The sequence below is a fragment of the Nuphar pumila genome, chromosome 12, assembly GCF_984573655.1.
Source record: "Nuphar pumila chromosome 12, dmNupPumi1.hap1.1, whole genome shotgun sequence".
Taxonomy (NCBI): Eukaryota; Viridiplantae; Streptophyta; class Magnoliopsida; order Nymphaeales; family Nymphaeaceae; genus Nuphar; species Nuphar pumila.
In genome coordinates, this window is record NC_143260.1 from 25,193,853 (window position 1) to 25,221,076 (window position 27,224).

General features: G+C 34.8%; 1 protein-coding gene across 3 annotated transcripts in view; it reads right to left on the reverse strand.

Annotated features, from left to right (window-relative positions):
• LOC149820359 (DEAD-box ATP-dependent RNA helicase 20-like) overlaps positions 1-27,224 on the reverse strand; it is a 51,251-nt gene that overhangs the window by 3,621 nt on the left and 20,406 nt on the right. The window contains exons 3-10 of one of the 3 annotated variants that reach the window (XM_089983184.1): positions 15,627-15,806; positions 15,336-15,497; positions 15,099-15,253; positions 12,288-12,380; positions 12,125-12,210; positions 11,622-11,848; positions 11,305-11,538; positions 11,116-11,219 (exon numbers count right to left, since the gene is read on the reverse strand). In XM_089983184.1, the coding sequence (XP_089839310.1) occupies positions 11,164-11,219; positions 11,305-11,538; positions 11,622-11,848; positions 12,125-12,210; positions 12,288-12,380; positions 15,099-15,253; positions 15,336-15,497; positions 15,627-15,806 (1,193 nt within the window). In that variant the 3' untranslated portion in view covers positions 11,116-11,163. Of the gene's footprint in view, positions 1-10,886; positions 11,220-11,304; positions 11,539-11,621; positions 11,849-12,124; positions 12,211-12,287; positions 12,381-15,098; positions 15,254-15,335; positions 15,498-15,626; positions 15,807-27,224 lie in introns of those variants that run through there. The other 2 variants (XM_089983185.1, XM_089983183.1) reach the window with 2 other exon arrangements.

Consider the following 27,224-nt stretch of genomic DNA (forward strand, 5'->3'; position numbering starts at 1 on the left):
TGTCTTCCCACTTCCACTGTGGCATCTCTATCATTTGCAAGGTTCTGCTAGTTCTCTGATGCTCGATCTTGACCTGGTTGCAAACTAAGCATCTCGTTACGTACTCAACAATGTCTCTCTTCATGTCATTCAACCAATGGTTCTTTTGAAGGTCCTTATACATCTTAGTGCTGCCCGGATGTATAATGAACTTGGTCCAATGTGCCTTGTCAAGTAGTTCTTTCCTCAATTGTTGGTCTGCTGGTAATCATAGCCTTGGGTTATACCAAACGCTTCCATCTTCTTCCATATATAGGGTTGTCCCATCCTACTTGCATGCTGTAATCATCTTCGTGAAGCCCGGGTCATCCTTCTATTGAGCAATGATCTGGTCCATAAGCTCAGTCCTCACAGCCAAGTTGGCAATCTGGATGCGACCTGAGTCTGTGTCAAACGGTCTTCAGTCGATCAGGTCCTCAAGTAGTCTCCACTCGTTACTGATCAAGCTTGCAAAACTTCCTATTTTTTTGTGCAGTGCATCTGTCACTACATTGGTTTTTCCTAGGTGGTAGGATATAGAGAAGTCATAGTCCTTTAAGAACTCTAACCACCGCCTTTGCCTCATGTTAAGGTCCTTCTGTGAGAAAATATATTTGAGGCTCTTATAGTCGGAGAAAACCTCAAACTACTCTCTGTATAAGTAGTGTTGCCAAACTTTTAGTGAAAAGACCACTACTGCTAGCTCCAAATCGTGTGTAGGGTAATTTCACTCATGCACTTTCAGTTAACGTGAAACATAGGCTATGACCTTGCCATGTTGCATCAACGCATATCTCAATCCCGTACCCGATGCGTCGCTATAGACCATAAATCCTCTTTGTCTTGAATGTAACGTGAGCACTCGGGCTGTAGTTAACCTTTTTTTTAGCTCCTGGAAGCTTTCTTTGCACTGTTGCATCCATACAAATTTTATTCTTTTACGAAGTAGCTTCGTCATCGGTGTCGTGATCTTGGAGAAGTCCTGGATAAACCTTTTGTAGTATCTTGCAAGACCAAGGAAACTACGGATGTTCGATATGCTCTTAAGTTGTTTCTAGTCTAAGACCGCTTCCACCTAATTCCAAAATATAAGATTCAAACATATTAAGATGAAAATTCAAGAAAAGTTTTCCTCAAAACATAATCGTCAAGGTGCATTACCTTAGTAGGTTCCACTGACACTCAATCTTTGGAGATCACATGTCCTAAAAATATGACTTACTCCAACCAGAATTTACACTTTGAGAACTTCGCATTGCTCTCTGAATAGATCAATATGTCATCAATGAACACTATTATGAACAAATTCAGATATGGCTAAAATATCCAATTCATCAAGTCCATGAATGTCGTCGGAGCATTGGTTAGCCCAAAGGGCATCACCAAAAACTCGTAATGCCTATATCACGTCTTGAAAGTTGTCTTCTGCACATTTTAGTCCTTGATCCTCAATTGAGATAACATGATTGAACATTTATCTTTGAGAAGACCTTAGCATCTCGAAGTTGATCAAATAAGTCATTGATTCGTGGAAGATGATACTTGTTCTTGATGTTCACCTGGTTCAACATGCGATAGTCAATGCACAAGAGCATTGACCCATCCTTCTCCTTGACGAACAAAACTGAAGCACCCCATGATGAAACGCTTGGCTGAATAAAACCCTTGTTCAGCAGTTCTTGCAGTTGCTTCTTCAGTTCTTCTAATTCTGCAGGGGCCATGCGATAAGGTACTCGAGATATTAGAGTCGTACTAGGCACCAACTCTATAGTGAAATCGACCTCTTTTGCAGAAGGTATGCTTAGCAAGTCATCTGGAAAGACATTCGTGAACTCACGAACCACGTCCAAGTCCTTTAGCGGGGTCGTATTGGGTTCTATCAAAGAAACAATGGCCAAGAAGGCCTCATAACCCTTCTACACATATCATTGTGTCTTGATTGCCAAGATCATCATTCTTATGCTTTCCTTCTTGCTCACCTTGTACTTAAGTACAGGCTGATCGGGATGATTGAACCGTATATATCGCTCATGACATATCATATAAGCATAGTGCTCGTATATCCAGTCTATGCCGAGAATCACATCATAGCCCACCATATCTAATAATATTAGATTGCTAGAGAGGTTTTGCCCTGAGATGATCACTTCTACAATGGGTAAATAAGTATGAGCGATGGATCTACCGCTCGATGGTGTGATAATTTCCATAATATATACTAATGTGATTGAAGTTATATCAAGTAACTTTGCAAATCATGCAGACACAAAAGAATGTGTAGCACATGTATTAAATAAAACCTTAACATCAAATTTTGTGATGGAGACAATACCTTCAATGACATTTGCATCCTCTTGCACTTTGTAGAAGTCGCGTAAACTTGACCGGTTGCTCTCCTCTATCTCTGAGCCTAGAATTGTTGTCGACGTTGCTGCTAGGGTTGCTGATGTTGCTGCCCTTGAGGTGCGGTGTTTGATTCCTCCCAAGCCAACCTCTTGGTACAATTCTTGATGAAGTGTCCCATCTCTCTGCACATCAAGCAAGCTCCTGATGCCTTGTGGAAATCTCTTGTGTGTGTCTTGTTGCAGAAAGAATACATTGTAGTTGTCTGTTGTGGTCGGCTAGTACCACCCTGCTACACCTTGGCCTTCTTTGCAGGTAGTGCTCTTCTCGTCTCGGCTGTGGATCTAGAGGTTTTGTTTCCATTACCCTTCGACTTATCGAACCTTTTAGGTTGAGTCTTCCTAGAAGACTCTCAATCATCCTGCGATAAGAAAGCAGTTGTTACTATGTGTTTGAGGTTATCTTTTGGTCATAAAAAGAATTTGTGTTATTTTTGCCACCTGCAGCACAATGGCCATCTCGATGGCTTGATTGAGGTTTTGGGGTTGACTCGTCAACACTCCGGACCTCAACCCGTCTCGCAACCCATGAACTTATTTCTATGCCCGAGCCTCATCTATCGTGTATGTATTTGGGTAGTACTTCTCAAGGTGTCTGAATCGACTAGTATACTTTGCCACCTTCTTGCTACCCTGCTGGAGATCCAAGAACTCTTGCATCCTGTGATCTCTAGCATATTGCGACAAGTAGGTGTCGAGAAACACCTTTAAAAATTATGCTCATTAAATGCTCATCGCTCCTCTAGTGAGTATCGTACTGCTCATATCGACTCCCACCAACTCTTGGCATTGCCTTGGAGTCGGTAGGTGGTGAAGGCTACTTGTCTCTCGGCGGGAACCTCGAGGATGTTGAAGATCTCGCCAATGGCATGAACCCACTCCTCATCTACGTCTGGGTCCTCCTTCCCAATGAAGGTTGGGAGACTCAGTTCCATGAAGCATTTATATGACGCTCTATGGTTCACAGCAGTCTGTGCCGCATTGTCATCAAGCTAATGGTCATTACCTTCGTTATTGGCGAGTTTCTGGCAAGTGGCAGTAAGCGTGGTGAGGGCTTCCAAGAGGAAGTCCCTCTAGGCAGTCCATCCTGTGGGCTATCATGCAGCCATGTATAATAAATTTGATTTGAATTAAACCTCTAAATTTTACATAATTAAAAAGTTTGTTCTAATGTCCCTATAAGGCATCTACGTTCTGAATTTGCAACAAATCATAAAATGTCAAAAATAAAAAAACATATATTTCATAACAGTGCATAAAACATAAAAAGTAGAACATACTCACAGCGATGCTGGTTAGTCAGACAGGATTTGAGCCCGTCTTTCCTTTCTTCTCTAATACCAAGTTTTAACACCCCAAATTTTGTATCTTTAAAATCATGATTTTTTTTTTGAAACGGTTTTATAGAAACTATATCAAAAATCTAAACAAGACAAAAACTTGGTGCGTTACTTAAATGATCACATTCATTTACCACACATGCAATAAATTCAAAAACTAAACATTCATAAATCAAATAAATATCCATTATATCTCAAAATTTAATTAATAATAGTCTATTTAAAAAATTAGTGAATAATCAGAGTCAGCATGTTAAAATGCTCGCAATCCAAAAACACTCGAAGGTTGGGAAAGGCTTGGCTCTATCCCCATCGCAATCTCCCGCCATCACATGTGAATTCACTCGCTACCTGACAATATTTAAAATCAATGGGGTCAGACAAATAATGTCTTAGTAGGGTAAATCTATTCAGAATATATAAATTAAAACAAGCAAGAATCAATTTGATCTTTCGTACATTCAAATAAAACTAATTACATTAAAATTTACATATATGCATATATAACATGTCATTCAAGCAGGCATTCATGAAACTATTTTTAATCAATCATTCACTTAGATATGCATAATTAAAAATGCATGAACAGTTAAAAATGCATGCACTTACCATTGAAGAAGTTGACTTTATGCATGAGCTAATTATTATCTTTAATTAAATTTTCTTTCTTATATGATGCATGTCATGCCTATCTAATGTATAATCATTTAGGTTTCAATTCTTAGCCTTGTGGGTGCTAACACGGGCTTAAACCTGGATCAGGGCCATGGCACATGCAATATTTTCAAACATGGGTGGCTTTAGCTTGGTTGGGCACCTTTCACCAATCCTACGTGTAAGGGATGAGCATATCGAGAGAGTGCACCCAACACCGTCATCCTGATGCATCAGTTTTTCACTCATAAGTTTTTTTTTCTCTACGTTGCAGTCTATTGCAAAGGTTTTTCTTATCTTCATAGTTGGGAAGGAGCAACTTTTCGTGCTCAAAATATGTCCCACAAATCTGAAAGTGCAGCTTGCCCTCTCCTTGTAATCACCAATCTTTAGTGTTACATGTTTAGACTGCTTAAATTAATTACTTTACATGCAACACCGTACAGGAATCCACTAAAGGGATTTGGCAACTTCAGGGCCTATAGATGCACATTTTAAAACATTGAGTTCGATAACATTGCTCATACTTCTTTCATTTCAAACTTATATGCAAATACATAAATAAAGCAATGAATTTTCTTATGCATTAACTACATCCAATCATTCAGATCATCATCATCATGTACATGGCAGTCATAAAAAAAAACTATAGCATGTGTGAGTCATTAAACATTCACATTTAACTTGCAAAGCAGACACTTCAGTCCATATATTAGCGAGAGGCCATGAAGGCATGCTTTTGCATTAGCATCTTACTCAGTTCATGCCCCATAAATGGGCACTTAGTTCCTGCAGTGAACTGACCTTTTTGTAGTCTATAAACTGACTGATATTCATTTCCAAGGGCACACATAAAAATACATAAATTTTCTCAAGTATTTGATAGTTGGCTCTTAAACCAGTTTTAAACTCGCAAAAATCCAATTTTGTCTGACTATTAAAGAGGTTACAAAAATTTTATAGTCATCGGACAGAGCTAAAAAATTTATAATTTGCATAGAATTTTGTCAGTTTTTTGATGCCATAACCCATTCGTAAAAAAATTTCTAAACGATGGAGATACGAATGATTTAGTGCAGGCCTATACTTTTTGTTCCGACTGTCACAATTCAGTGCTTAGTCCATGAATAGAGCTCAAAATGTAAAATTTTGTTAGCTTTTTAATGCAACAAATCGTTCATAAAACTTTTCTGAACGACGAAGATACAAACGATTTACCGGTCAGGAATCATGCCAGAAATACATATTAATGGAAAATATGCATTTTGGTGGGCCAAAAAAGGCCACCCGAATTCATATTTCAAATTTTTTTTCTTGAACACATTATATAAAACTTCAAAAACAATCATCACATTAATTTTAGCTAATATCTTATGAAAAAATCTCATTTTCGTAGCTATTAGGCCAAAAAACCAATTTGTCTCTCTGAACCCTATTTTCTTTCGGTATTTTTGCAACAAGGCACATAAAAATGCATATTTTTCAATGACAAAAATAATAAAAGTCATGTTAATCACTATAGTACGTTCACATGAATATTAACTACAATTTTTAACTAAAATTGTGCTAAAAACAACTAAATATTTCATGTATTTTTCAAAAATTATATATTTTATTTCTGACAAAATCGATAGCATGCATACATGATTTTTTTTTTTAATTCAATAGTTTAGCTACTTTAAGGAGTGAATCAATTTCTTCTAGAAAAAATCGAAATAAACCCCTTTTTATCAAGTCTAATATTAATCCTTTCATAAATTCATTTTTTTCAATAGTTTGAATCAGATCCTAAGACCCGATTTTGGGAAAATTAACTTTGAGGGGGGGGGGGGTTCTTTCAGAAACCCTCTTTATTTTATATTTCAATAAATCCTACGCCATACCCATGTATGGGGGTCATGGTACAAGGCTTGTTCTTATGAAAAAATGGAAGAACTCGTGTCTATGAGTCCTTATTTATGTGTAGAGAATAGAACTCCCTACCTCTTTCATGAAAATGCCTCCTAAGCTTGCAAAAATTAACCTTGTACACAAATCGGTCACCCAATATGTGTAGTGACTATACCAACGAACTCTTTATGGTCCATTTACTCACATGGATGTCCTCCTTGTTGGGCCAAGAGAGGGAATCACAAGGGATGTGTAAGAAAAAGGAGAGGAGGAAGGAGAGGAATCAAGGGAGCAAGGGGAAAAGGGAGAGCAATAGGGAAAAAATCTCAAGAGAGCAAATAGGGGGGCGTGAGTCCCTCCCATGGTTTTATAGGAGTTAGGGTGGAGGTCAAAAGCCGCATGAATCTCAACCCTTGATTTCAATCAAGGCTCTCTTTCCTTTTCTCTAAAACTTTTCATGACCTTCCTTTTCTCTTTTATTTGCTTCTGTTTTTTTGGTATTTCATTTTATTTAACTTAGGGTAGAGAATATGATTTATATCATATTACATATATAATATACTATTCCTAATGTAAGGAAATATGGGCTGGTTGACCCACATGGGGTGGACCTTTCCATATTTTATTTTATTTTTCGAACTTGCTTGCTTGGCAAGCAAGTTTGACTAGTCTTTCTTTTCTTTATTGTTCTTCTTCTTTCTTTCTTTCATTTTCCCATTGCCTTCTTTTCTCCTTATTTCAGTCATTCCCATCCTAGAAACATCTAGGATGGGATGCCCCTCCCTTGGGAGGCTTCTTCTTGAAAAAAAATAGTAAGTTTTGACTTTGTAAACATGTTTTTGGTTTTTGGTAAGTTTTAATTTAACTTTGTTTTTAAAGTTAAATTTTATTTTAACTTTTTAAAGTTGAAATGGAGTGCCACATAGGATGGGACGGCCCACCTATAGACTCCTACACTTTTATAAATTTTAGTTACTTATAATTTTCATTCTACTTAATTATTTTTTGATTAATTAAATTTGCAATTTGGATTTCAATTCTTTCAAAACTAGATTTTAGATTTAAGTGAAATGGCCCTAAATGCAACGTAGATTAGATTCAAATATGGGTAAATGTCTCTACTAAATTTTTTGGATATATATACATAAGTTATTTATTATATAATTTTCTTTTCTAGAAAATCTCATATTCCTTAGAAATAATTTTTGAAAAGGGAGATTTCTCCAATGTTGATAAAACCCTTGGGCGTGTGGGTGTATCCCATGCATTTAAAATTTTTTCTAAGTCTTACACAACCTAAGTTATGTCACTTAGTGCAACTATCACTACAATTTATCACATATAAAAGAAATTACAAAAATTTATGAAAATCGTGGTTATTACAATAACAATGAACCCTAATAAAGCAAAAAGGTTTTACCATCGTTTGATTAATTTATGCATTGACAACCCCAGGTTTTGGTTGGTATGGGTCATGCAAAACATTTGCCCTCGAGAAGACCTTGCCCTATCATCACCAACATACAAATAAATGGAATATGATAAAAAAGTATAAAGTCTTATACATGAATGAAAACCATACAAAATATTGTGTGTATTCTCTTCTCGATATTGTGTGAAACTCTTCGTGCTCGTAGTGAGAAAAAAAAATTGGGCACAATTAGTTGTGTTCTTTGTACTTAGCACCTACAAAGACATGTAATTGATTATATATATATATATATATACACTATTATAATAAGATATAATGAATGTATACAACATTAACATATAATAAAAAATACAAACATTTGATTGACGATAATCATTCTCACTGATTATCAGGGATGTAAGGTGGATGTGCATCAAGACACTCCTCGAGAGCACTATACTGCTTGAAAATCATCCTAAGCTCAAACTCGAAGTGTCTCCAGGGTCTAGCAGATTCCTTCAACACTCATCCTTTTATTATCTCCAAAATTTTATATTTTCTCTGTGTTAACAGCATATATATCTTACTTATTGCTGAAGAAATAAATTCTAAAGATCAAATCAATTACAAAATATATTTGTTTTCCTGCGTCGATGCTTGTGATCATACTAGTCTAGAATTTAGCATATGTTGAAAATTGAATAATAAGTTGAAATCTAAATGATATATAACAAAAAAAATAGATTTAGCATGCATTCATTCAATGTATTACAAAATTAGCATATGAAATACAAAACATCTAAAATCTAAATCATATATAAGAAAAAATATATAGATTTAACATGTTTTCATTGAATAGATTATAAAATTATGAATTAAAATATTAAACCCTTAAATTCTCAATCACATATAAGTAAAATATATATTTAGCATACATTCAATAAATAGATTGCACAATTAAGAATTAAGTCCTCAAATCTAAATCATATATAAGAAAAAAAATAAATTTAGCATCCGTTCACTAAATAGATTACAAAGTTAGGAATTAAAATATAAAAATCCTAAAATTTAATTCTTATATAAAAAATTAGCATAAATTCACTAGCTAAATTATATAATTAAAAATTAAAATGTAAAACCCTTAAAATTTAAATCATATATAAGAAAAAAATAGATTTAGCATGCATTCACTCAATATATTATAAAATTAGTAATTAAAATAAAAAAACCCTTAAAATTTAACTCATATATAAGAAAAAAATAGATTTAGCATGCTTTCACTAAATAAATTATAAAATTAAAAATTAAAATCTAAAACCCAAAAATTCTAAATCATATATAAGAAAAATATATTTAACATTTATTCACTAAAAATATTATAAAATTAAGAATTGAAATGCAAAATCTTTAAAATCTAAATCATATATAAGAAAAAAACTATAAATTTAGCATGTTTTCACTAAATAGATTATAAATTTAAGAATTAAAATGCAAAACCCATAAAATCTAAATCATATATAAGAAAAAAAATAAATTTAGCATGTATCCACTAAGTAAATTATAAAATTCAGAATTAAAATGCAAATCATCTAAAATCTAAATCAGTTATAAGAAAAAAATAGATTTAGCATGCCTTCACTAAATAAAATTTTAAATTAATAATTAAAATATAAAACTCTAAAATCAAAAATTGTAAAAAATGAAAAATATCTTATTGGTGGTGGCAGGCAGTAGGAGCAAGCAGAGTTGGTGGTTTGTAAACACACATACAAAGAGAGAGAGTTGTCGATCAATGACGATGGCGAGTGAACATAGAGAGAGAAAGGGCGATTCCAACGGTGGTGGTCGCCAGTGAACACACATATAGAGGTGGAGAGAGAATATAGAGAGACATAAAGAAGAATCTGCTGGTGGTGGTGGTCAATGACGGTGGCGGTGATGGCCAATGAACATAGAGAGCAATGAAGGGGAGAGGGTGAACGTGCCAGAAGTTGACTTTTTTTTTTAAATCCTCATTTTTTTACTAGCATACTTTTTGTGTGCAAAAAAAAAAGTAATCTTTATTGGCGCAACTAGTAGATGCACCAATAAAAAGCTTTTTTCTGGAGAACTACATGTGCGCCAAAAAAAATTTATTATAGGCACCCTATGTTTGGCGCCAATATAACTTACTTTTTCGTTGGCGCAAAATATATTAGCGCCAATAAAAATGATCTTTTAATGACAGAGATGCACCAGTAAATATATTATTTCTTGTAGTGTTAGCACGGGTCTAGGTTCAGTTCCAACGGGACCTAACAGATGCAAAACCGTACTCGAGTTCTATAAGGATAATATAAACCAGACCCCATAAAATAATAGTTTATTATGTCTTTTATATTAAAAAATTTACTGATCTTAATCATGACTCATATTGGACCCGAGTTTGGTGGGAAACTTCATAAACCATAATCCGCACCACACCAATGTAACTAGTAACCAGCATCTAAAGCCTATCTCCTAAATCTTAATACCACACGTGAGTGTACTTTGGTTTGGGGTTATTGAGCAGTCCAACTTCATCAACGCATAATAAGGCTTTTAATTTTATAACCTTTGTTTATTAAGGAAAAGGAAACCTCTTTGGCCTATTAATAAACATGGATGGTAGCTTGCGGACATCTAAAATGCTAGCACACAGATTTTGCTTGATATTCTACTTAATTACTTCTAAAAAAGGAACCATTGGGGCTTCATGAAACCCTACAATTTCTTTTGCCTCTTTTCTGCATCTTATTTATTGAATCCATCACCTACCCATGCCTTGAAATAGCAATTTTAGCATTAGCATTAGAGAGGCTGGTTCTAACATTTATGCAAGAGATTCAACCATGTAACTGGATAAAACTTAGATCCAAACCCCTGCACGTATGTGTGTGTATGCCTGCACCTGCATGCACGCCACGATGCATGCATGGGCACATGCATGTTGGTGTGTGTGTGTCCTTTTGCAGGGGTTAACAATAAGATCGCCAAAATATGCATGGGTGTTTTTGTGTGTGCAATCACTTTTATCATTAAAGAACTGCATTCAAAGATGGACATAGATGCTTAAAACAAACTTGAAGTTGCCTATAAAAAAAAACTTGAAGTGTTTAATTGGCAACATGGTAGCATGTCAACAGAAGAAGCTGCAAAACTTGAATGAAATTGAGAAATCATTTTCTTCCCTTTCACAGAATTTTTGGTCCAACCCTTTTATCTTACAATGCTGGAGATTGGCCTTCCATTGGACCTCATGTTTAATTGAAATATAATTGATAAATGAACCAACCATACCAAACCCAAAAAAAGAAATTCTGGTTAGACTAGACCACATTCTGCATCTACCTAAGCTAAAATTGCAACCCCTTCTAGTTACCCGGATTGGCTTTTCAAAGATAGAAAGTTACAACTTGCTGTCAATCTATTAGTTCCATGCGCGACCACCAAAACCCCTGCCACGATCACGGAAGTTTCCATGGCCTGTTTAATGGAAGCACCAATGCCGATCATTTTACAATAAAAATGAGTGACGAAGAAAACTAAACAGTAAAGGAAAATTTCATACCAGGAACAGATGGCGGAGCACCACGTGCCATTGCAGTAAGTTCTGGACTCACTTTCTGCCCAGCTTCTTCAAGTATGGTAATGAGCTCCTTCGCAAATCTTGCATTTGCTGCTGTGAAAAAAGTATAAGCGGTTCCCTTGGCACCTGCTCTACCTGTCCGGCCAATTCGGTGCACATAATCTTCTAATGATCCAGGAAAATCATAGTTGATCACATATTTGACATCCTTCACATCTGCGAACACATTTTAGTAGATGATGAACCATAATTTAACCAAGAAAATAATCAATGTGGCTGAACTTGTAACTAAGATTTACCTAGACCACGAGCAGCGACATCAGTTGCAGTCATGATTGGACTTTTGCCAGCTTTAAATTCTGATAGAACCCAATCTCTTTCAGCTTGACTCTTATCCCCATGAATTGAGAGAGCAGGCCAGCCATCCATTCGAAGCTGCCTCGTTATCTGATCACAACCTTTCTTGGTGTCCATGAATATCAAAATCCTGCTTCCGTCCATGATATCCTCAAGCAGCTTCACCAACCTGGCACACAAGAATTATTAACAAGATTCCTTATTACCCAAACCCCCACCCCCTCCCGAACATGCCGGGTGGAGCAGCTAGATAACATCCTCATGCAGGTATGATCCACACCAGAACTGCTCTACCCTGTTTTTTTCTGGTAATTAGAGGTGGGATTACCCCAACTCCCCCCAAGTTTGCTAGACTGGGATTCTCAAACCCTGACATAGGGAAGGTCCCTCCCAATATACCTCTTTGTCTATGGACACAGTGACACATCCAATCTGTGAAACATACTTGTTATATTTCTGGCCCTCTGAAACAATGTCTACATGTTGGTGTATTGCATGGTTCGCTTTCAAGTCACCGGAGCCAATAACAACCTGCAAAAGATTTGTGTCAATTATAACTGGGAGTAACAACATGCAAGAGGTGTGGCAAGGCAGGCAAGTAAACTAACCTTGTAAGGATTGTAGAGAAACTGCTTGGCAAGTTGTTCAACTTCCTTTGGCCAAGTTGCACTCCAATAAAGAGTTTGGCGATCTGGCCGAATCTGTGGACAGAAATGCAATAAGGTGGCCGAGAAAAAGATGAAAGGGATTGAAAATAATAAAAAGATGCTCTTAATAACAAAACAAACTTCTAGATATCAGGTTCAGTCAACCAAATTTCTTTTAAAAATCATTCATTAATATTTTTAATGACCACTTAGTTCATCATCAACTATTCATAGGCAATTGAAGTTGATCCAACAAAAATCTTGGAATATCTTTCCATCACAAACTGAAATAAGTTACTAAGCTAACAGGAAAGGTTAACACAATTCAAAAGCATTGTTTAGCGTATGAAGATATCATTAGGAACATGTCACATTGCCACCACATAAAAAAGAGCAGACCGCATGCATAAATATACAGCACACATAAATAACACCCAACAATTTTATTGTGCCTCTGAACCATCCAAGCACAAGAAGTCTACTGCCAATATATACTAATGTTCTATTGACCTAGAAAGCAACTATTACCATGTAAATTTACAACAGATCAGGAGAATCAGATGACCACACACATGAAAAAGAGAAAAAATAAACATATCGAGCAAATTTTCTGCACATAACCAAGTCATAGTTATCATGTACACTTAAAGTACATGTACTGGTATGGAAAGTTCCAACCAAGTTCTGCCAAAAATGCAGACAAGTATGGTTTGTAACAAGAAAATATTACAAGTTCCTGCGTAGCTGGCATGGCTCTAACGGCATCATATAATATATGATATCCAAGAAGAACGAGTATGATAAATTGTTAATTTCTACTATTGATTGTAAACGAATTTTAAAGTTAGTACTACCATGAACAATGAAATCAGGATCAATAATGAGCTCATAAATAGGTCAACATTTTACAGCATTGAATTAATTAGTTTATAAAAACATACAAATTTAAGCAGATCAATGATGTTCACAAATTTGAGGAAGTAACATAACCATAAAGTTCCAGACATTGCACCCATGTAGCTAAAAAAATACAGCTATTAAATCTCAATACAAAGATCCACATATCATGCATTAAATTATTTGTTTCAAATGACACTATATCAATAAGGGGACAGCTGAAAAATATTGATTCCGGTCAGAATTTGACTTTTTAATAGATTTGACGTGGAAATTTTTTTATCCGTTCATCTTGCATCAAGGCCTTAAAAGGTGGAACCAATAGAGAGATTTTGGTCATGCACAAAAAAATATCAGTGACAATTTTCAAAAAAGAAAAATAATCATAATACATCATTAGACCACTAGGAACTATTCTTCATAGCTAATTATTTATGCCATTCTCAATTTTCTTCTTATTTTCTTTTTCTATGCAAATGATTGTGAGAATTTGTCAATTTCATTGCATCAAATGTTTAGCTCCAATTTGTAAAAAAGTAGTTGTGAGTTACCATTTACATACTACAAATTCTCTTTTATAAACCTTCACAACTGAGAAAAAATTGGGAAATTTATAGATATGCACTCAGACTATGATAAATTTACATTTAAATGTTTGAAGTTTCAGAATTTTCAAATAGATGCTGAACCTTTCAAGTTTTAATTTGAACGAATCAATTGCCTCAAGCACAAGTTCCTATCTTGTACTCAAGTGAGTGAGACTTCTATATATGGCTGTCTATTATGGAGACATTGAGGGTGAAATTTTAGACTGTATTCTTTCTCTCTTTTTTGCTCTATGGTTTTCCCTTTTAATTTTTTCAATTTTGCAGTTTTGAAGAAAAAGAGTGACAAGATTGGTTTCTCTAAGACGCTTTCATCCTCCTCTATGTTCCTTTTCTTCCTCTTCTTGCTCTTTGTTTTTCTTTTCTCCCTCCTCTTTTTACTGGATGGACCACAACTGGTGACAGCTAGCAGCTGATGGCAGAGAGAGAGAGAGAGAGGTGTGAACCGTTTGCATCAACTCTAGACCATGCAATCTTAGATCAGATAGATATATGGGTCCTTTTATATGTGCTTAAAAAGATCTGCTCTGATGATAAACAATAATTTCTTTAAGGAAATATTGGTTGGTGGGATTGTGGAAAAGAGATTAATGGGCACTAGCAAAGATGAAATGGGATTGTGGAAAAGAGAAAGGCACAAAAACAAAAGAAATCAAAAGCACAAAAGCAAAACAAAGAAAAAATGTTCAAGTATGGTACAGAGAATAGAATGACTGTTTTTATTACAATAAAAGGAATATTAAGAGTAACCACAAGACAAAAAGAGAGCAGAAAGTGATGGTGTCATTATATAGAGAAAACCTAGAGATTAGAACATCACACAATAACTGCTAAGTAAAAAGTATGGTTAAATATGAAAGTGTCCAGGAAAAAAAACAAACAAATCATTTGCAAAGGAAAGAGTCAATCATCCTTGATTTTGTTAAACTAGTTTTGCATTTAGTCAACAAAACCATGTATCAAAATACAATTCTACACATGATGACAAATATTTGCCCTCAAACCAAGCAACCATCAGCACATCTGGAACAGCTGTCATATTTCAGTATCTCCCAATCCAAATGAAGAAGTTGTCAACCAGTGATTTGCAAAATGTTGGCAATATGATCGTGGGCACATGCATCCAACATCAAATGCCAGTACAGAAAGAGATATCCATATGAGAGAACAAGATTAAAATAAATTATTAACAGGATGACTATAATCTAAAAACCACCGGCCAGGCAAACAAAGATATGGATTAACTTGTAAATACAGGAGATACACGTACCTGAGAAATAATTTTCCTAATCTGAGGCTCAAACCCCATATCTAGCATTCTATCTGCCTCATCCAAGACGAGGTATGTGACCCTCCTCAAATTTGTAATGTGTGATTCTAGCATATCGATCAGCCGTCCTGGTGTGGCTATTACAATTTCGACGCCTGTTTAAAAAACATGCAGCAAGATCAGGAATTCTTCAAGCCTCACATAGTCTACAACGATGCAACTACAAATATGCCATACCTTTCTGCAGATCACGAACTTGAGGACCCTTTGGTACCCCACCATATATACAGGTATTCTTTAATTTTGACGAAGCTCCAAACTTAGTAGCCTCTTGCTGTATTTGCACAGCAAGTTCACGTGTAGGAGCTAGAACTAGAACAATTGGACCATCACCAGGATCTGACGTAGCAAAAAGTGTTCAGCCAAGTAGGCATTTTTCCAATGTATGCTCATGTGATGCCCATACACTGGACAAAGAAATATATACTCTTTGCCAATAATTAGCATCAAGAAGTTAAAAATACATACCTAAAAAAGGTTGAGCATTGACATGGACAATGGCAGGTAAGAGATATGCAAGTGTTTTTCCAGAACCTGTCTCAGCAATACCTATAAGATCACGCCCTTTTAAAGCCATTGGCCAGCCCTGAGCTTGAATAGGTGTTGGTTCAACAAAGCCAGCTTTGGAAATTTCTTGCATGACGTAATCTGACATCAAGATCAATATGGATAAATCTTAAGTTATCAAGAGAGAACATAGCTAACTTTTAATAATAGGAGTAATCATATAAATAGTTTTTGAAACTGAAAGAAAAATCCATAAATAAATAATTGGTTCAAGTTTCTGCCAACATTATGACTTTTCCACAACCAACTGGAAGCATCAAGCATGTCATGAAGTTCAGTATATTTTGGAAGACCATGATGTTTCCGTTAAAATGTATTGTGTTATCTTATATATATATATATATATATATATATATATATATATATATATTGGGCTATGTAATTTGGGTATTTGACCAGGGTATTTTGGTCATTTTATACATAAAATTAGGTGTTGTCCATTAGGGACAGTTTTGGGTTTTTGTTCTTTATTTTTTTTTTGTAAATTATCCTTTTGTTTAGGGGCTCTATGGTCAATATGACCATATAGCTGTTGGGGCTCTCCAACGGTCATAAATACGACCGTTGGGGAGCTCCCAACGTCTATATTGGGAGCTCCCCAATACCCCCTCTTGTATATAAAGGGGCTATTAGTCCCTTCTTAAGTTTATGCTTGTTCTAAGAATTGTGAAATAATATTATATTTTTAATATTTGTGTTCTTACTCTCTTTTGAGAGGTTTATGTGTTAGCCTTTAGTAGCTCGTGTATTTGACCCATAAGCAGCATTTGTATTTGCGTATGTGCACATTTGTAGACTTTTTGTGGCTTTGTGGTAGTGCACTTGTTTCATTTCATGGTATCATGAGCTACAAGCTCTTGAAGGCGTGAGGATTCATAAAGAGAAAGTGTTGAAAGGAGGTGTTGGAAGCTCGGACTATGTAAAGAAGCCTACGGTGCATCTATATCAACTTGGGGCATCTTTTCTTCTTATCCCTCTTTTTCTCTCTTTTCACTCATTCTCCTCTTCTTTTTCACCATGGCTGATAAAAAAAATTGTAACGGTTGTTCCCATCAAATTTTATGGAAAAAACTACAATATGTAGGCTGCAGCAGTAAAAAGAATTCTTATGGGAAAGAATGTGGCAATTTGTTGATAGTTTTGCATTGAAACCACAACCAATTCTCACAAAAATAGTTGTTGGAGATGACGGTGGGTCTAAGAAAGAGAGCCTTAAGAGAATTGATAGAGAAAAAGTTATGCTTGAATATAAAAAAGCATATAAATAGTGAAAAGTAGGTTGTGCCAAAGTAATTTCCCTCTTCATGGGTAGCATGCATGAAGAGCCTTGCTCGAACATAATTTAATTTTAAATAGCCAATAAGGCTTGGGAATATGTTAGACAAACATATACCAAAAAAGATGTGGCTCACAAGTGGGATCTCAAGGATAAAATACATAGTTGCAAACAACGCGATAAAACTGTAAGGGAATACTATAGTACCCTCAAAAGGCTTTGGGACCAATTGGCCAAACTTGAGCCTATATGGGAAACTCCGAATGATGCTCAAGAATGAAAAAAATACAAGCATGAGGAACAATTACTCCAATTCTTTAGAGGTCTTAGACCCAAATTTGAACAAGTTTGGGTCAATATTATTCATAAGGAAAAGCCTATTCCCCTACGTGAAGTTTTGGCTCAAGTATGTATGAAACAGACAAGATTAAAATCTATGTCCAACTCTAAAGAGATTAAGGATAATGTTTTGGCCGTCTCAAGACCGTGTGTCAATACAAATGTTTACAAACTACCACATTTTTCAAAACCTTACTATGGAAAGCCTAGATATGATGACAACAAGAAAATGAGCATAATAACATCATAATTGTGGAGAACCGGATCATATCAAACCTTATTATCTCAAGTTCAAAGGAAGAGAAGACAAAAAGGTGGCATCCATGGGAACGTTTCACTAAAAAAACAATGAGACCAATGAAGATTCAAAATCCATTGAAACTATGTTCTCTCAAATCATGGAGGCCCTTCATCCACTAATCTAGAACTCTTCTTCCTCTCTTAACGGAGCCGCAATCTCTACATCTTCACCTCCCGACAAGGTTTCTTAGCTTTTAGATTCTGGAGCTTCATTTCATGTGACTTCACACATATCTTTACTTTCTGAGTGTGGCACTAATTCAACGCAAAGTAATGCTTTTACTGTCGATGAGTCCCCTCTTAACATAAAAAGCAATGAAAACTTTAAAATTACTTCAAAAGTTAGACTTGTTCCAAAACTAAATTTAAATCTTCTTTATGTTTTGCAAGTTACTGATCATAGTTATAGTGTCTCCCTCATCTAAACAATGTTTTGTACAGGATCTCGAGTTTGGGAAACAGATTGGTGAAGGACATAGAAAAAGGGACCTCTACTACATGGATTGTCTTCTTCAAAAAAGCAATTCTTGTTATAATATTTAAAATGTGGACTTAGTTTCGAGGCATAAAAGACTAGGATATCTTAGTTTATCAAAATTATCTCATATACCTCATTTGAACAAATTTTGTAATGAAAATTTTCATTGTGAAGATTGTATTTTTGACAAAATGAGAGCTCTTTCCTTTCCTAAAAGGACCTTTTCCTCTAAAATGTTTGAATTAGTGCACTTAGATGTATGAGAACCTTACCTTATCTTATCTAAAGATGGATTCTCTTATTATGTGATATTTATTGATGATTCTACTAGATTTTTTGATATGTTTTTTTAGGCACAAGTATAAGGTTTTTAAAAACTTAAAAAAATATCATAACCTTATCAAAAATCAATCTAAAACTGAAATTTTCATCTTCTGCTGGGGGAAAGTTTATGTCAAATTATTTCAAAATATATTTTAAAAATAATGGAATTATACATCAAAGATCATGTGTTTATGCACCTCAACAAAATGAACTAGCTGAGAGAAAAACATAAGCACATAATTGAGACTACTAAAACTCTCGTGAGTTCAAAAAATGTTCCAAAACATTTTTGAGACCAGTGTTATTAAAATCACGCCTTGAGGTGCAAAATGCGAACAAAGAAGAAGAAGAATATTTTAGTATTTATATAATTAGTTTTTCAGTTAGTTTTTAGTATATTTTTCAGTTATATAATTAGTTTTTCAGTTATATAATCAGTTTCTTAATTACTTTTATATGTTAATATCATATTTTTTTAGTAGTTATTTGAGATTTTATATTTCTTATTGGTTGTTGCTTCATAGGACATTATATTTTTCAGTTATATAATCAGTTTCTTAGTTACTTTTATATGTTAATCTCATATTTTTTAGTATTTATTTGAGATTTTCTATTTCTTATTGGTTGTTGCTTCATCAATAAAGCATTTTTTTATTTATTTGTATTTTTAGATAAGTAGTGATGCTTTTTTTTAGAATGTTAGTAATGAAGAGCATCAATTAAATATTTATGATGATGAAAATATTGAATATGAAAGACCTAGCATAATTCAATATAGAAGACGTGAAAATGATAGACAATCAAATACTCTAGAAAGTTACTCCACATTAGAAACTCAACGGTTAGAAGGTATTAGAAGATCAAATCAGACCTCTAGACCCCCCGATAGGTTTGTCTCATATGAATTTTTTTCCTGCAATATAGAGCTTGTCTAGCAAGAATTTTGTCTCATTTTGAACTTGTCACATATAAACAAGCAAAAGAATATCTTGAATGGATAAAAGCTATGAATGAAGAATTATGAGCACTCGAAAAATCTAAGACGTGAGAAATAACTAACTTGCCTAAAGGTAAGAAAACTATAGGTTGCAGATGGGTTTATAAAGTTATAACTAATCGTGATGGGATTATAGAAAGGAACAAAGTTAGGTTAATTGCCAAGGGGTATGCATAAGAATACAGGATAGACTATTATGAGACATTTTCACCTATAACTAAGATCACTTAAGTTAGGACCCTTATAACCGTTCTTGTTAAAGGTTGGCATATTTACCAAATGAATGTTAAAAATGTCTTTTTAAATGGAGATTTAAAAGAAGTTTATATGAATTCACCTCTTGAATATAAAGTTTCTTCTGGTAAGGTGCTTCGATTAAGAAAGGCTCTTTATGGTTTAAAATAGGCATCTAAAGCTTGGTATGATCGTTTTAGTTTTGTTATGTTCAAACTTGGTTTTAAATCATGTTATACTGATATTAGCATGTTTACTAAGAAATCTGATGCATGGATTGTAATTCTTCTTCTTTATGTTGATGACATGATTATCACATGTGAAGACAAACAAGGAGTAAAGCATATTAAATGTATTCTTAAAAAATATTTTGAAATGATTGATATTGGATTTATTAAATTTTTCCTAAGAATTGAGGTTGCTTACTCCTAGGGGATATTTACTTTCTCAAACCAAGTTTGCTAATGATATTATTGACAAGACAGGTCAGGCATTACTGATGAAAAAAATGATGAATACCCCTAAAGTTAATAATGTCAAGATAAAGATTAATAATGGGACACCTATGAAGGATCTTACTCTGTATCGCCAAATGATTGGTGCTTTGACTTGTTTAACTATTACCAGGCCCGATATTGTGCATGCATTTCATACTGCTAGCCAATTTCAACATTCTCTCACCACAGTTCACATGAGTCTTATGACGAGAATTGTTAACATTTACAAACCTACCTCTAGAGGTCCTTTGTTATCCTCCTCCTCTCTTAAGTTGATTTTTATTCTTGTTAAATTTAATATATATACTTATATATGTATGGTATTATGTACGTACATATATACGTATATATATTTGGATATATACAATATATAATACATATATTATATAAATATATATGATTAGAGGAAGAGTCAAACCTAGGTTGACTGCTCCCAATGGCTAGAATTTCTAGTCGTTGGGAGCTTGGCTCCCTCTCTCTTTTTAGCATCTTTTTTTCTCTACCCTCGTGTATATATAGGGGTGTTCTCCCCTTTGATTTATAAGTCTTTTTGGCACACTTCTTTGTTGAATAGATTATATTTTTATTCGCTTTTTATGGGTTTGTGAGTGTTCTTTTAGAACACTTTGGAGTTCACTTTGTGAGTGTTGTAAGTGGATTCCTTGAGGGAATACTTTGGTTCGTGGATTGTATTCTTGTTGTTTCTTTACATGGTATCAGAGCAAAGTTTCTCTTGACTTTTGAAGGTTGCATGTTGCCTCATTTTTTTTGCTCAACAGATTAAAGGAATACCTTCTTGGTGAATCAAGTGTTTGCGGAATTGTGTTGGCTTGTGTGATCATAGAGGTGTGCTCGTTCTTCATCTCCTCTCTCTTTTCTATTTTTCTCTTCTCTCATTCTCTTTTCTTTCTTTCTTCTTAAGCTCTTGTAAAAATGGATGGCAATGATAATGTCACCATTAAACCCATAAAGCTCAATGATTTCAATCATATAACATGGGCTTTTATCATAAAGCACCTTATTTGGGGAAAGGGATTGTGAAGACTAGTAGATGGATTTGATCTAGAACTCAAGCTAGTTCTCACTGAGGTAGAGGGTGAGAAAGAGGTTCCTCTAACCGACAAGAAAAAAATTAAAGTCATAACCACTTATGAGAAAAAGTGAGAATGGATAATGGGACATGCCAAGAACATGTCATGGCTTGTTAATAGTGTGGATGTGAAAAAATGTTCAAGTCTCGCCAAATTTGAACATGCTAACAAGGCTTGGGATTATCTTAAGAGAATGTATTCTCTTAAAGATATTGCATATATATGTAACGCGCAAGATAAAGTTCGTACTATAGTCCAAAGGGATAAAACTATTAGAGAATATTATAATGACCTATCTAAACTTTGGAAAGAATTGGCAAGTTTTCTATTAGATGCATTCCTAAATCAAAGGAATAGGAACTTTTGGTTGCAAATGCTTTATTTTTACCAATAAGAATGACAAGTTTTCTCCTATAGCTATCTCTTGTACCTTCTTTGGTTATGCCGACAACCAAAAGAGATATAGGTATTAGGACTCTAAAAATGGGAACTTGTACATCTCTCAAAATATTACCTTCTTGGAAAAAGAATTTTTTTTTATAAGGATCAACCAAAGGAAGTAATTGAGTATTCTTTTTTGTTTGACCTTGTTTCCAAACAAGATATTGATAACTGTGACTGCGAGCATGATTTGGAGAATGTTATTCAATCTAGCGACTTTGACTCACTTGATGGAGTGTCCCACAATGATCAAACTTATATACAATATTCTAAAAGGGGAAATCAAAACCCTCCATATGCACTTGAAAAGTTTTTTGACCTAGTAAAGATGATCTGCAAATTAGGAAATCATCTAGAATATCAAAACCCCCATCCAAATGTGTATCCTGTGAAAATATCTCAAAAGGAGATAAAGTGTGCTATAAGCACACCACCACCAATAGGTATGTCCACAAAGGCACAAGAACACTTAGAACAAATGTACACAAAGGTACAATAAAGAAACACAAATGCACAAAAGCATATAAAATATAAAGAATTTTTATTAAGAAGAATGGAGAACAAAAGCTCCAAGAAGTAGTTTTTACAAAGGGGGAACTCCCCTATTTATAAGCTAGCAAGGGGCCTTGGAGGGGCTCCACTAGCTGTTGGAGCCCCTCCAACGGTTAGAATTCTAACCGTTGGAGAGGCCCAGCAGCTATTGTTGAGCCCCCTCCAAGTTGACTTTAGTCAACAAACAAGAAAAAGAAAAAAGAAAATGAAAAGAAAAAAAGGAAAAGAAGAAAAAAAATAAAAGTATAAAAACATTACAGCATATTCATAATTATGAATATGCACAAAAGAGGGAAAATGACTATAATACCCTTGCGGGTTTTACAAGAAGAGAGAGAAATATATATTTACATATATATAAAGATAGATACATATACATATATATATCATATATATATATATATGTATCTCTTTATATATATATGTAAATATATATACATAAGAGAGATACAGTTTAACACCCTCTCTCAAACTTAGGGCACAATGATCGAATGTTTGCCAAGGAGAAAGTTGAATCTTTGAGAGCAAAGCACCTTTGCGAAGAAATCTGTCAACTGATATTCTGAAATCACATAAGAAAGGTCGATGACTTTTTGTAGATATGCTTCTCTGACATAATAGCAGAGCTTTGTCCGCTCATGAAAAGTGTGATTCTTAGCAATATAGATTGCACTCTTATTATCACAACACAACTTTGTGGGTTCTTGAATTTGAATTCCCATGTCTTGCAACAAATGATGAATCCATACAATCTCTATAGTTGTAGAAGTCATGGCTCGATATTCTGCTTCAGTGGATGATAGAGACACCTTTTATTGTTTCTTGCATCTCCATGAGATCAGGGGTTCACCTAAAAAAATGCAAAAGCCTGTAGTGGAGTGACGATTATTTGGGCCACCTCCCCAATCAGAGTCAGTATATGCAATTAAATTTAACTCAGAAGATGAGGAAAAAAAACTCCCTTGTTTAAAGTCTCCCTTATGTATCTAACAGCTCGGAGAACGGCGCTCATATGGGCGGATGTAGGAGCATGTTGAAATTAACTTGCAGTATGCACTGCATGAGAGATATTTGGCCTTGTGATGCTAAGATACATTAGAGGCCCCACAAGTTGCCGGTAAGGGGTAGGATCCTCCAAAGGTATCCCATCATCGATCTTCATTTTTTATCTCGCAATTTCAGGGGTCTCACAGATTTTATCGTCAGTAATACATGATCTGTCAAGAATCTCACATGCAAGTTTAGTTTGAGACGAAAAATAGCCTCTATGAGAATAGGCTACCTCGATACCAAGAAAGTAAGTCAGATACCCCAAGGCTGATATTTCAAACCTTTTTTTTAAAGTGGTTTTAATGTTTCTGATGCCCTTTATGTCACTACCTGTTATCAACATATCATCAACATACAACAGTAAAATCACAATTCCTGCATCAGACTTTTTGACAAACAAAGCAGTGTCAGTGCAGCATAAAGCAAAACCATCTCGAACCATTACTTCATTAAATCGATCATACCAAGCCTTAGGGGCTTGTTTTAAACCATAAAGCGCTTTTTGCAAACAAAGGACTTTTCCCTTTGGTATGTCCATACCAAAAAGAGCATCCATGTAGACTTCTTCATTAAGGTCTCCATTTAAAAAAGCATTTTTAACATCCATTTGGTAAACGTTTCATTTTTTAATAGATGCAATGGTGATCAAACATCTTACAGTAACCATTCGTGCAACGAGGGCAAAGGTTTCTTCGTAATCGATGTCGTATTCTTGACTATATCTTTTTGCGACAAGGCGGACTTTATATCTTTCGAGAGTGCCATCACTCTTGGTTTTGACTTTAAAACCCCATCTACATCCTATTGTTTTTTTTTTCTTTTGGAAGACATTGAAAAATCAAATTTTTGGCTTTGTTGAGGGCTCTAAGTTTGTTATCCATGGCATCCCTCAATTCTATCATTTCCTTAGCTTCTTCAAAATTTCTAGGTTCTTGATATGAGTGAATGGCACTAAGACATGCCCCATGCTTTGGAGAAAAAGACTCAGGATATAAACCTAGAAGGATTTTTCCTAGATCTTTAAGTTCTTCGAGAGTGGTTGGAAGGTTCACTAGGGTCACTATATTTCTCTATCGCACTTCTAAAAATATTTTTATCTCTATGTGTATAGGTAATTGGTTCAATTATCATTTTTTCTTCATGTTGGATGGTTTGAGGAATACTTTCATTGATATCCTCATTCTCATTCAATTCATCATCGCTAAAAAAGTCTTCATTTCTAGATAATAGTTCAAACAAGAAAGAGTAATCGGCATTATCTTCATGAGTTTTGTGTTCTTCAAAACCACTTATGTTTTCTAAAAAGGTTACGTTTCTTGAAACATATAGTTTATCATTTTTAATATCATAACACCTAAAACCTGTTTGTGTTTCCGAATATCCCAAAAATACACAAGTAATAGCTTTGAGAGATAGTTTATCATTCTTGTCGGTGAGAACAAAACATTTACAACCAAAAATTCTTAACCTATTGTAATCGGGTTCTTTTTTATACAAGGTTTCATATGGAGATATTTAATTCAAATTTTTGGATGGAAGTCAGTTTATCAGATAAACCGAAGCAAGAGCCGCTTCGGCCCAAAATCTTTTTTGAATTTTTTGAGAAATGAGCAAAGTCCTCGTAGTTTCAATTATATGTCTATGTTTTCGTTCGGCCAACCCATTTTGTTGAGGTGTTTTGGGGCAAGACCTTTAATGAATAATCCCATTATTTTCAATATAACTTTTGAAATCATTTAAGAGATATTCTCTCCCGGAATCGGTTCTAAGAATTTGTAATTTACTATTGAATTGATTTTGTATTATCATATGAAAACCTTAAAAGTACAGAAAACCTCATGTTTATGTTTGAGGAAGTATATCCAACAATATCTTGAGAAATCATCCTAATAAATAACATAATACGAAAACCCTCCCTTAGACACTACGGGTGCCGGTCCCCAAACATCCGAATGCACAATTTCAAAGGGCTTAGTTGAAAACATAGTTCTTTGTCCAAAAGGTAAGCTTCTCATTTTACCAAGAATACAATCATTACAATTGAAGTTGTCTTTATATAAAGTTTTAGCAAAATGTAAATAAGAAAGGTTGACAATATTTGGATGCCCAAAGCGTTTATGCCAAACATTTATATCTTTATGTTGGGCAACATTACAAAAAGAGGGTTTTAGAATTTGAAGAAATTTCATAAGGTAAAGATCTTCCTTTCTAAAGCTTTTCCCAATCAACTTCCCGGACTGGCGATCCTGTATCCAACATTTATTTGATGAGAATTTGATATTACACCCATGATCTGATAGTTGAGAAACGGAAAGCAAATTTAAATTTAGTTTTGGTATAAATCTAACTTTAGGAATAGAAAAACCTTGTCTTTCAAAATCACAAATTCCTTTTATTTCAAGAGAAGCCCCATCCGCAATAGAGACAAAAGAGGATGACAAATTTTTTGAGTATTTAGAAAGTGCAAAAACATTTGGAGTCATATGAAAAGATGCACCCGAGTCTAAGAGCCAAAGAATCTTACCGGGAGGAGAGAAGGTGGTCATGGCAGCTCTGGAAGTGGATCCCTTGAGGAGTGGTTGAAGAGCTTCCATGATTTGATTTAGAGACAAAGTAGCATTGTTGGAAGTTGATGGTCCTTCCTCTTTGGTTGGTTGGAAAGTAGTAGACATAGCCACCATCTTTTTCCATTTAGGGCATACCAGTTTAATGTGTCCCGGTTCTTTGCAAAAGTGGCATATGATTTTACTATAATCTCTTCTTCCATAATGCCCACAATTTTCTCTTCCTCCTTGATTTTTGTTGAAATGAGGGGGTTTATAAGTTTTAACATTATTCCCTGGTCTTGAGATGGCATAAGCACCCTCATCCTCATCCTTAGAGAGAACGGCCAACACACTTAGATTGGTTTTATTCATCCCCAATCTAGTTTCTTCTCCACTTAATTTGGTAAGCACATCTTCCAACGGAAGAGAAGAAAAAGAAGGCAAGAGGGAGGATCTAGTTTGTTCGAACTCGGGTCTAAGCCCATTTAAAAAGTTGAAGAAATGATCATCTTCTAATTGTTTGGCCCTCAATTCAATAGCCTCTTCACTCCATTTAGGTTCTTCAAGAGCAAGTTCATCCCAAATAGTGGATAGCTCGGCAAAATACTCTCTAACGGACATTTCTCCTTGTTGAAGGGTTAAAGCCTTCTTTTGGAGATAGTATTTATGGGACAAATCTCTTGAAGTATACATTCTTTCAAGATACTCTCATACTTGAAAGGCTTTTTTGAACTTCAAAATATTGGCATTTATTTTTGTTTCAACGGAAGAAAAGAACCATGAAAGAATTTTGTAGTTCTTCATCTCCCATTCTTCATGTTTTTTGGTGTATTCTTCAAAGGCTCTCTCTCTCTCTCTCTCTCTCTCTCTCTCTCTCTTCACTATCAAGAACTTTGATTTCACCCCTCTCAATAATGGTAATCTTAGGTTCAGGTTCGGGAATGGTTCATTTGACGTATCCCCAAAGGCCTTTCCCCTTAATGTGAGCCTCCATATTCCCGGCCCAAACATGGTAGTTGGAGTCATTCAATTTAAAACCAAGTGAAAAATGAGACTCTTTTTCACCCATTAGAGAGGGAAGAGTGGAGAAAAAATATGTACCACAAAGGGACTTTCAAATCTTACTTGACGTAAAAACCTCCCAAAATATTGAAGGAAGAGAAGCCCACATGCCTTTCAAGAAGAAACCAAAGGCACGCTTTTCGAGGCACTAGTAAATACGATGAATCACGCAATCTTCAAACTTCAACCTCGCTCTGATACCATGTGAAAATATCTCAAAAGAAGATAAAGTGTGCTATAAGCAAACCACCGCCAATAGGTACGTCCACAAAGGCACAAGAACACTTAGAACAAATGTACACAAAGGTACAA